This window comes from Hoplias malabaricus, chromosome 7, assembly GCF_029633855.1.
Source record: "Hoplias malabaricus isolate fHopMal1 chromosome 7, fHopMal1.hap1, whole genome shotgun sequence".
Lineage (NCBI taxonomy): Eukaryota > Metazoa > Chordata > Actinopteri > Characiformes > Erythrinidae > Hoplias > Hoplias malabaricus.
The window spans coordinates 24,746,239-24,758,367 of record NC_089806.1 but is presented as its reverse complement, the minus strand read 5'-3'; the positions used below and the strand labels follow the sequence as shown (position 1 = coordinate 24,758,367).

Here is a 12,129-nt window from a genome sequence, read left to right as displayed (position 1 = left end):
GCAGAAAACTACAAAATCCTGTTTCAATGTCAAGGTTTGATAATGCTTGATCTCTCAAGCAGCTTGAAAACGAGACCATTAAGCCATTCTATATGTATAAAGATGATGACAATATGGAGGAGAAATAATGTTGGGATGCTATTGCCTTGAGGCACTGCCAACTTGAACCATTACAGCTGTAGTAGTATACAAGTTTACTAACATCAAAAACATCATTAAGGACATGTAATCCTGTGTGTGCAATTATAAAAACACTCAGTTACGGTTTATCACACATTATTACACAAAATTCTCATTTTTCCACAATAATTTCCAATATCCCAGTGCTACTGGCAATACCCCCTTAAATATTTACTGCTCCTGTGATGCAATGTTTAGGCTTACTTATTCTATGCTGATATGCAAATGAGCTATTTTTACACTAATTTTCACCTGATTTTGAGAGTCTTTGGATAAATGACGGATTTCGCATAATCCAACTTGCATTAATAATTTTGATACAATTTTATGCAGGTTAGTCTTTAACCATGTCAGCATTTATTCACTATTCTACCAGGTATACATTAACCATAAACTGCCATTACTTTTAAGTTTATTTAACAAGTAACATAGTTTTAACCAAGCTGCAAGTTATAACTTCAATTTTACACATACATCACAAAAGTTCTAGTTCCAGTTTAAACATCAAAAAACATCTAAGCAGAAGCAGAATAGAAAAAACACAAAAATAAAAGATGGATTCTTTGAAGACACTACTGCAAAACAAAGTTTGTGTTTGTAAAAAACTAACACGAACTTAAGCAATGAAGACACAGTATGCGTGTAATTGGCACTGTTTATGTCTGTGTTTACTGTTTTGATCCAACTGTAATTTACGCACTAACAGTTAGGGTCTGCGGTGCAACTGGAATTGTTCGTGTCACTCGTTTTAAACCAACTATTCTCAACACAAGATTTAGGATGGACTTAACACACCAATTTACAAGAAAACTTATGTTTAGCTGGTGCAACTGGCTGTTGGTACATACACTGATCAGCCATAACACTAAGACCACATCTTACTATATATATATATCAACTATAGTCCAACTGTTGCTCTGCAGACATTCTTTGCCTCCTTTCACCCTGTTCTTCCATGGTCAGAACACCTTGGGCTTACCAGTTGCCATTGTGAGTAGGATAAAAACAAATGTGAAAGCTGCTGCAACTTCAGAGATTTTACAAGTGATGAGTTTGTGGTGGAGCTCTGCATTTTGTGATGATTGCCAAGTCTCTCTGGCCAATCAGCACTCTGAAGGTTTTACACGTCAGGGTTCAGTACCTACACATCTCGGTTGGAACCATAAGAGCAGGGACTGAAAAAGTATCTGGTTCCAGGGACCAAATTTGGCGAGTGGAAAAGCAAAAGAGCAGAGTCGAGTCGAGTAGATTCCATGAATAGGACCTCGTTGATCCATCTTGTAGATGTAAAATCAAAGAAGTAGCTCATCTGTGGTGGTCCTCTGTGGGTCCTGACCATTAAAGAACAGAGTGAAAGGTGGCAAACAAAGTATGCAGAGCAACATGTGGACTAGATTTTGTAATCGTAGAGATCCTGTGTGGTCAGTGGAGCTGAGAAAATGGACATTGAATGTAGGAAGAAGGTGGTTTCATCAGTGTGTGTTCATACCAATCATACACATCCAGGACAAAAGAAACAAATGAGATAAACATTTTGTCACTGAAAAATTTCCTTTACAAGTTATTCTACAAGTTATTGGGCCTATAGGCTGCTCCATAAAAGATATCTGAAGACCTTGATTGATATAAATAATGCTCCTAAACTAAGCCCTGTCAGAATGCATCAGAACTGAGAAACATGCCCTAGATGCTTACATGCGCACACACACACACACACAGTGTCTTATGACCAAGCACCCCTGCTGAGCTCAGGCTAAAGCAGAGCGAACACAACCGACCGGGCAGAACCAGACTAGTTCTCCTCTACTGAGCACTACACTCTACACTTCCCACCAAGACAGCGAGGAGGAGAGGAAGAGAACTGGAGGCAGGGGGAGAGACAGAGAGAGCGAGAGATTTTCCAAACTGAAACCACATGAGAGGCAACAGGAACGGAACAGATGACAGAAGCCGTCCAAGCGTGGACAGCACAACAAGCACTGGAGATAGACACACACTGACCACATTCTCTCACCCCTTCCCAAACACACACATCTTCTTACATTTGTGTACTTAAAGCAATAGATTGGCAAAAAATCTAAGGAGGCTGTGTAGCCGCAAATTTACCTCATCAGTCTGTACCACAAGTGCTTGTTTGTGTAAATGTAAGGGCTGTTACCATTGCATGAATACTAACACAACTTGTAAACATGGGATAAAAAAAGCTACACAGTTGTTCTTGCTGTGATGACACAGCTGATTAAAGTGGTCCTTCGGCACTGCAGAGGACACACTAAGAAACTTAGGTGCAAATGTTAGATGCATTCCTGGTCAGAACTGAAGATGATTTGAGTGATCAGAGGCACACTGTAGTCTCTCTTATTCCCTCTGTCCGTTTACGACTGGATCAGACATGTTAATATCAGCTGGGAACAGAGACTAATTTACACACTTTCTCTCCCTTACCCCGAACATTATCAGCTAAGACACATTAGGTATCGTATCATATCATATGAGGAAGATAGCCCTATATCATGAGTATCATAAACCTTCATAGCATTAAGCCCCATTCAAACGGGATTAGTTTTATGTGGGGAGCAGGGGTAATGTATTTTTTCCTCAAAACATCAGTAATGTTTATGGCAGGTTTGAACTGGATAAGAAACCTCTGTGAAAAGAACAGAGATGGGAGGGGCTACACGATTCACCCTTTGCTGTCACACAGTGTGGATCTTTACAGATCAGAGCAGAGTTTTAAGACTAAAAATATCCAGCTCTCGACTACCTTATCATCTAGTCCTTCATAACAGATGGGCAAGAAGATGGCCCAACATTTACAAATCCTTCAGACAATTATTAGAACTGATATTACAATGGTAACTTAAAGAGTAGGACACATGCTCATAATAACAAGTATGGAGGCTACTATTATGCACAAAACCTATCTACAACTAACACAAATTTCTCTTCACTGCAGATGCATTGCTGCTGGAACTATGTCTAAAACTAGATGTTTACTATTAAAATCAATTAAGTAAATAATTAAGTCAATCAGGAATCAATCTTTTTATAAAAATAAAATTTATGCAAAAAAAAAAACTTATTTTTTTGGGACCTCCACCTCTTCACAAAGGCATTCAATTGCATTTTAGAAAATGCAGTTCTACTGTTCCAAAGCTTAAATGTTAGTGGGGCTTTATACTCTAGTTCACACTTGGTATTATTGGAGCATTTCAAACATGTATACTGTTCTAGAGACTTTGGTGATTCTGCATTGTACTCCAGAAGGCCACTCACTCTGCCACAGTGTCATCTGGCCCAGACTCAGCTCCCGTTTACAGCCATGGATGTCTAACACTGGATTTGTGCTTAACACTGTAATGCACTAATAACTGTGGAGCTGGTCTAGAGTGTGTCAGAATTTTGTGTGTGTGTGTTTGGAAGAGTTTGCAGATTTTCCAGTGTCAGCTAACCATGAACAAACCTTTCAAACTGGAAAATACATTGTAGCACAGTATACGGGATGACTGTTAACATTCAAGCGTAGCATTTAGCAAACAAGCTATCTTCAGTTAATCAGTGTTACAACATGAGTGTGGAATTAGTGTGTTTGTAATTTATTATGTAGTATTAATAAATAATTGTGTATGAAGAGCATTTTTTTTCTGGTTTTCAGTGACAGAAAGTAGACAACGACAATTAAAAAAAATGTGTTACTTCCAAATTGCTTTGTCTATACGTCCCTAAATTCCTTTGCACAGAAAAGTCTTCTAATTAAATTTAATTACCTGAGAGGCTCAAATGTTGTAATCACACAGTCCACAACCCCAACTCCCAATAATCAAACTACCTGCAAACAGATTATCCACCGTGTACACTTAATCGTTCTCCCAAAACACCAAACCAAACACACCCTGCTGACTATTCACACCTGGAGCACACCGCCCAATAAAACTCTGCCTTTTAAGTCACTGTAAACATCATTTACAGTTTCCATTAAAAATCACTTAGAGTCTCAGAAGAGGCGCTCCACTGGCGAAAAACTTATACAAGGATAAAGCTCCGTAGTCGTGTGTTTATTTCCTGTTTAAGGGTAACGTGAAAGGCCTTGTCTGCCTTACATGCAGCACCAGCTTATTCACGTCAGTGCACTCTCTGCCACGGAAACTAATTTACCTTGTGTCTGTTGAGGAATACATTTGTGCTTCACATGCGGTCGAATGAAAGACTACACTGATTAATGCAGTATATCATCTGGTGAAAAATAAGCTTTTTGAAAGGTTTGTAATATGTGTCTAACGTTTTGTAACTGCAGAATTTAGTTTTTTAAACATTATTTATTTTAAAGTGGGTTATATTTTAGATTAGGTTTTAGCTGTATTTGTTCATTTTTGTTTTTTATTTTAATATAAAAAAATAACAATTTTTACAGAAATGTTCTTTATTAAATAGAAACAAATTGACTTAGAGATTTAATACAATTTTACCCCATGTTATAGGTAAAACTTAAATCAGTCTCAAGTAACCACAATCTGGTATAAGGATATGAATATTACACAGAATATCACAAAATATGAATTTCAGTAATGATACAGGGATTTAGAAAATTAACTACCACAAGTAAATCCTGTCACTGATAAATAAAGATTGACTATGTACTGTTGGGCTATGAGGCTGAATGGACGTTGGCTTTGTCATACTGATTGTCGAGTGTACAAGTTCAAGAAATCACTTGAGTTTAACAGAACAAAACTGCTTTACTGCTAAAGGCTCCGGATTGTAAAGATACACAGAGCACACACTTGAACCAGGCGTGTTCCAACGTACAGAGAGAGAGGGAGCAGGCTACAAAGTGATTATGTCTATTAAACTTAAATGATTTTTAAAACGTTACTAGAATTACTAGATTAAAATAGTTATTGGAACTCAATAACGATGACACCTTTTTAAGTTATCTGTTGACTCATTAAGCTGAAACAACCAAACTATCTGCTGTGCCGTTAATGTCATTGTGGAAGACAGTGCCGTCACAGAGGCAGAGTGCCCATCTGGAAGGACGTGCATATCTGCAGCCAGATCTATTGCAACATTCTGGAGCTCCTAGTGCTTGTAGAAACAAGGAGGTGGTCATAATGTAATAGCTGACTGGTGTATATATCACCAGTGTCCAATTAAAAACAGGCATCATGATATTTATGGATTGTTTGTTTACTACACCATTGAAAACAAAGCAGCTGTCCTTCACACTGTGTGAAAATTCCATGATGAATGAACCAATAGATGTGTCTCCAAAATTACTTTTTACTTTGACTTCCATTGAAAGATAAGAAGGTTTTTTCCCTTCTCATGTAAAATTACTATTTTGGAAGGCACATGTTTTTAATTGGACATTGATGATATATATATGTCCCAATTTTATTTTTTTTATATATGAATAGGACAAGAAATCTCTCTGATGTTTCCTCACAGTATCTGGATCCACACATCCCTGAGACATTCTCAACTATCTTCATCTCTCCGCACCTAAACTCCTCCACCACTCTGGAAAAGAGATGAGATGACTGATTTAACAAAAAATAGAGTAATTGAAAGATGGGAGACACTCCACTGCCAGCACAACCCAAAGCCTGACTAACGATCCACAGCCATGCAAAATACTTTCCACAGTGGACAAAGAAGTGCCATATAGGTTCAAACTGTAAGTGGATAGCCTTTTAAATTAGGCCTTGTAAAGTCATTGGACTCCAATAAATACTAAAACAGGACACCAGAGCTGAACTGAAATATCCACTATAGAGCATCTGATCTCAAGCCTGGTGTGGCAAAAAGACTCTAAAGATTAACCACAGAACAAAAAGTGCTGGACACATTTAAATGATGTTTTTACAATGACACTATGAACATATCTTTCCAGTAATGCCTGCAAGGTCTGAGCTTGAGTTCAAATGAAGGGCAGTAAGGTCAAGCAAAAATTCCATGACCATAAGCTCTAGCAGAGAAAGAAAAACTATGTTTCACTGGGACAACACACAAACATTCACCATAGACGTTTTACATAACAGAGAATAAGGGCAGAATCACACATCGCAGCAAAAACCTGGGGTCATTCATTACCACATCCTACCCCACAGGAAATGACATCAGCAATATGTTCTTGAAAATAAGAAAAATTATTCTAATACAAACAGCTGAATTTGTGATGACTGGAGCAATAGCTTACCGCTACTTAAAATACAGGGTTATTTTGCGGGTCTGTATGTGAGAATGTGTGTCTGCCAAAGCACGCATGGGGAACTCCCATGGCTTTTTTCATTCAAAAAACCACAGTCCTCTAAAAAACTTCCAAATTACTTCTTTTTTGCACAAGTGATATTTAAGTGTGAGAAAACAACAGTGCAACTTACACAAAACTGTTCACAAAAACCACCAAATGTCTATAGGGATAGCGAAAGCTCACAGGAACCAACATTTATTTAAGACTCCATTGCCTGTCTTAAATAAGCTCAATTTTCATCCATCATTGGAGAAGTATCCCCACTGTGAGGGGGAAAAAAGCCTCCAGAAATGGCACACTAATGCAATTAGACTATATTACAAGGTCAATGTGAACTCTCAAGTGAAAATCCATTTTGGTCTAGTGCTAGGTTCTGTTTATATAAAGCAGCCTTAAATGCAAAGGGTAATGATAAATAGAGAGGGACTTGCGCAGAGAGGTTAGAATAGCCATGAAGAGGAATGGAATGGACAGCCACTACCTGCATTCATTCTCTGTGGGATACAGAGCGTCTGATGTTGGACCAAAAAACTTGAAACAGAACGCTAAGCACGCTAACCCACTCGGTGCAAATGGGGCCTGCAGTGTGTCTACAACTAAACTGACCACTAATTATGTCTACAAGAGATTACATATTGTCTCGTCTCCTCTAATGGGCAAATGCCCTAAAGGAAAAATATCAGATCATCAACATCAAAAAAACCCTAATGTACTTGGGGTTGTACTATATCTTGTCCTGCATTCTTCACCACTGACCTGATCAGGTCTGAATTAGTTGCAGTTATGCACTGTGTACAGTGACGCACTACACACTTTAATGTACCTTTATTAAAAAAATTTATGAAACTGTGCAAGTGTTGGTCATTGTACAATGAATAATGAAATGTTTCTTACACATTTAATCCACAAACTATTGCACTAGGGGCAGTGAACACATACATTCTTAGCGGTGGGCACCCATACCAGGCACCAGGGGAGCTATTGGGGCCTTGCTAAAGGGCACCTCAGCCACGGACTGAGGGAGTTGGACAGTGCTTTTCCTTCACTCCCACCATCCCCAATTCTCTGGCAGGTCATGGGGATTGAACCAACAACCTTTCGGTAATTTTATTTATCTCATAATCTCTTGCCCTGCATGTTTTAGCACTGACTTGTTTCACTCTCCATTTTGTAGTGTGGCCTGCTGTGCCTGATTAAGAACTAGGTTAAGCACAGCATTCACTAAAACATGCTTGTATCATGTCACCTTTATGTCAAGCATTGTCCTTTTTGACCACTGAATGAGGTAGACAGATAGATGACCAGATGTGATGAGTTAGAGTGAGTATTCTAATTGATGCAGGGTGGGATGTACAAAATATAAATTTTGTTTAGTGTAACTAATAATTTGGCAACTGTACAATCAGTCTAATTGTGCTCAGTGAGATCTCTGTGGTAGTGTCTTGTCATAGTGTGCTTGATCTTACTGGTTCTGTGCTAGGCAGCCAGGAGCCAGGACGCCATTTACTTCAGATGTCTTCTGAAGGTGTGTGAGCTCCCACATGTCCACCTGAACATCAGTGACCTGACCTGGCAAGGGAGGCAAAACGGACAGGATCTTTTCCACCAGATTGTCTCCATGGTGAGCCACAGCCCCTGGGAGATAAAAAAGAGGCATCATAAGAGATATAATTCATGAGAAATATGGACGAGTCAGAAAATAGGTAGGAAGGAAGGGGAGAGATTAAGAAAGTTTCTTTAATAATCCCTTGCCTTACCTTAACTGGCCACTTTATTATAAACAACAGAAACATCTTTAAAAAAGCAAAGCAAACTTTGCTAGTGAACAGTCAGAGTGCTGCCATCCTCTAGTCTTTAATCAATGCTGTTTCTGATCAGCAAATTGCTTTTAACTAGTGATCTCCCAACCTAGCAGTTGAACAGATGTACATATGAACCTCAGCAACAGCTATGTTTTGAGATTGTTCCTCCACTGAATGAATAGCAGGTCAACACAGGAGCATAGGCAAAAATGAATCATGAGTGGAGCATCTGAAAACATTCATTCACTCATTCATTATCTGTAACCGCTTATCCAGTACAGGGTTGCAGTGGGTCCGGAGCCTACACAGAATCATTGGGGGCAAGGCAGTGTCTTTAGTGTCCCATTAATGTCTCCTTAATGCTGGATGTGGGTGGACATATTAGGGCTGAACGATTTGGGAAAATATTGTGATTTTTCAGACCAATCTCGCAATTGTGAATTGTGATTTAATTGCAAATAACTCTTATTTTTCCTCAAAACATCCAGCACATAATCAGATCTGAACTATTCTTAACTATATTAAAGTTAGGTTTCCATCTTAATATTGTGAGACTGAAATAGAAACAAACGTTGCTGTCATAGCTTCTGTGGTCAGAAACTGACATGCTAAGTGCAGTAGAAGGTAGAAGAAGCTAAGTGCATTTGTACATTTTACAAATTTGGACATGTCTTTCAGTAAATATTACATATGTTAGATGGCCAGCCATTTATGGACAACAGATTAACATCTCTTTTGAATGCAAGAGAGAGTGTAAAAACTGTCTCTGTACAACTGCATCCATAATGGGTGAAACTAAGTTTCAAATGGTGTCTACAAGTGTGTGGACATATAGCAGAGGTATGGCTCAAAGTAGTCAGTCACGCTTCTGTCAATGTAGGCAGTGGGTGAAACTGTTTGGTAGTAAAGAGGACGGTGATGTGCACTGCTCATGGGCTGTATATTTGTGCTTTATTGAGAACTTGTGTAGGGGGGTTATGTTGGCGTGTTTATGACTGCTGACAGCGCCCACACCTGTCAGGTCCAGAGTCCTGTCGATGAAGACCACCGAGCCTTTATTGAGGGCGTTCTTCCTCCTGTTTTTGGCCTGCGGGTGGTTGGCGAGCTCGGCGGCGAGCAGGCGGCTCATGGGCCCCACGGCGAAGCTCTCTTCCCGGGCGTTTAGGGAGTCGAGCAGGGCGTCGAGAGCCGAGACGAAGGCCCTCATTTTCAGCTGCAGCTCGACCGGCAGTGCCGCTGTTTCCACGTCCGCCACGCACCTGAATCGCCGCTTCTCGGGCCGTTTCTCGTTCACCGACTGGAGGTCGCTCTCCACCAACGGGAAAAGGTCGGCGAAGGCCGGGGCGAGCAGCAGCTGAGGAGAAATGCGGGCGAAAGTGAGTGGGACGTAGGCAACTTCTGCGGTGTAGTTCATGTCACCCATCCACTCGCAGAGCTTCTCCTCGAAGCGCTCGAAAGCTATATTCCTTCCTTCGTGCTCTACACCGCCGCTGGAGCTGCCGCTGTTAACGTGGAGGGAGTGAGGTACCGCGGTGAAAACCACACAGTACTGGAAGCGGCTGAGGGAGATTATATCCTTAATAACGTCCGCCGTTCTCCCTTTCAGCAGCGTGCTGACAACGAACACCGCTTTGGGCTCGTCATCGGCGCCGGCCTCGAAGCTGGAGAAGCGCTTGACATTGCGGGCACCGGCCTCAAACAGCGCCGAGGCTCCTCCGCCGCTCCAGTGCAGGCTCTCCGTACTCGGCTCATCCAGAAACACCAGCGCCTTCTTCACCTTCAGCAACACCTTCTCCCACACTAGCCCCGGGAACGAGCCGAAACCGTCCGCGGGAGACATGTGCGTCTGCGGCGAGGCGAATTTACAACACGGGGGAAAACAGAAATGATAAAAAGATCGCTGAAAGTTTAAAATGTAGATACTCGAAAAGGACTCCAAAACACTAGACTCACAAACGTGACGTGGCACAACGTGCTCGGTCGCGGGAAAGTCGCGTCACTCTGTTTGGACTTTTTTTTTTTTATATATATATATATACATAAACATACAACACACGTGAAGAAATAAGAAATACAAATAAATGTTGCTTAATATTCCCCTCCAATCATCATCATAAAAAAACCTAGAACATCTGTTCATTAAAATGACATTTTTAGAAGTTATTTACTTTTATGCTTTTTAAAGCCCAGCCCCACAGATTGGTTTCTTAGATTTGTCAATTAACATTTTTGTAGTTTTGTGTATTAACAGTCAAATCATGTCTAGGTCTGTTTTCATCCCTTGGACATTCATTAAATAAAGTATATTTGAAAATGTTATATTAAAAAAGAAACCTTAAGTGTCTGTTGATGGTTAATATAACACGATACAGATAAACCTACTGTTTATGAGGACAATACAAGGCAAAAATAGTCCCATGTGGGTAGAATTACCCAGAAGCAAATTAACAAAATAAGCAACAGGTGTAGGGGGTTATTTCACAAAGCAGGATTTCTCAGATAACTCAGATAACCAAAGTTGAGCACTGTCCAATAGGAAAACAGCAGACGGACATTCCTATTGGACAGACTTGACTGTCTTGTGCGGTCTGGCTAAACTGAGAACTCCTGCTTTTGTGCATACCCTCATTGGAGATTTCAAGCTGTAAGTTTGTAAAAAATCGCAAACCTAGGCTCAGGGGACCCTGTGATTTTCAGCATCATAAGGACTGCATGCCGTTGTTTTGAAATATGAAATTAATAAATGCTTGATTTTTGGTCCAAGTCGGTTCCAAAATTTGACCTAAATGAACCGATTCAAAGAGTCGAGTTTGAACGAGTCCTCACCACTGTATTGGAGCGGCTGCCCTCGTGGCTGCTCGGTGTCCCTGGAAACGGTGCGCAGCTCCGGCTCTGACAGCTGCCCTATTTACTCTCACAGTAACCGATAATTCACTTTAAACATACACCTTCACACACCAAACTTCACACAGCCTGCAGTGGTCAGCCGATCAGGATGTCCACTGAAGGAGCGGAAAAGGCCGGCTGTGATAGTGGAGATGACGAGGAATGGCTTTATGGAGGTGAGAACAAAAACACCGGTAACTAACGTTAAAAAGGAAAAGTTAGCCCGACAGCAACGAAAGTTGTCCCTTTGTCCCTTCTGTCACCTTTAAACCTTTCATTAGCGCTGTCATAAACTTTTAAAGCACCAAGATATGTACCACCAAGGCAACCAGCTGGCATACCAACCGACCACCTGTACACACAAACGTATATCGTATTCGGTAGCTATGTTTAACTAACACTGACGGTTTAGCCACCAGTGCTTTGTGTATGATAGGAACGTTAGCGCTAACTTTAACTCTATGAAGAAGATAATACACGAGTCCACTGCTGCAACCGCCATATGGTACAGACAACCTCACACAAAACACTCCGCCACTGCTTTAATCTGTGATTCTGCTGACACAAGCAGGACTCAAATTGCTGCCATTCCCTGTTTTTGTGATGATTAGAGACACGAGAGCCAGAAGAAGTTTATAAAAGTCTGCAGAAACAAGCCAAGGGGGTTGAAACGTCCCCCCACACTAATGAGGAAATTACCACTTCTTAAGTTCATTAAATCTGTCAGCCTCTTTTCAGCAGTACTGGCACCACTGAAAAGGGACACATTACTGTAATGGAATCAAACTAGTAGGTAGTTGATTTAAAAAATTCTGGTAGTTGAATCAAATGCTAAAAACTAATTTCGTTTAATCAAAATGACATATTTAGAAGTTATTTCCGAAGGCGAAAAAATCCCAAATGCAGTAAAATGTGGCTCAAATAGGTATAAAAAGTGTAGCCTTTGCCTCATACAGTAAACAGATGGGAATATAAGCTTAGCCTCTGTACCTATCTCCACTTAAACCT

General features: G+C 40.5%; 2 protein-coding genes across 8 annotated transcripts in view; one reads left to right on the top strand and one right to left on the bottom strand.

The window, feature by feature from the left end:
* Positions 1-10,627, bottom strand: part of scfd2 (sec1 family domain containing 2) — a 169,743-nt gene extending 159,116 nt beyond the window's left edge. Inside the window, exons 1-3 of one of the 2 annotated variants that reach the window (XM_066676887.1) lie at positions 10,570-10,627; positions 9,250-10,081; positions 7,900-8,068 (exon numbers count right to left, since the gene is read on the bottom strand). In XM_066676887.1, coding sequence (XP_066532984.1) covers positions 7,900-8,068; positions 9,250-10,075 — 995 coding nt within the window. In that variant the 5' untranslated portion in view covers positions 10,076-10,081; positions 10,570-10,627. Of the gene's footprint in view, positions 1-7,899; positions 8,069-9,249; positions 10,082-10,188; positions 10,467-10,569 lie in introns of those variants that run through there. The other variant, XM_066676886.1, reaches the window with a different exon arrangement.
* Positions 10,628-10,869: 242 nt separating this feature from the next.
* fip1l1a (FIP1 like 1a (S. cerevisiae)) overlaps positions 10,870-12,129 on the top strand; it is a 40,302-nt gene continuing 39,042 nt past the window's right edge. For 2 of the 6 annotated variants that reach the window (XM_066676889.1, XM_066676888.1), the window contains exon 1: positions 10,879-11,297. In XM_066676889.1, coding sequence (XP_066532986.1) covers positions 11,231-11,297 — 67 coding nt within the window. In that variant the 5' untranslated portion in view covers positions 10,879-11,230. Of the gene's footprint in view, positions 11,298-12,129 lie in introns of all 6 variants that reach the window. The other 4 variants (XM_066676894.1, XM_066676890.1, XM_066676892.1 and 1 more) reach the window with 4 other exon arrangements.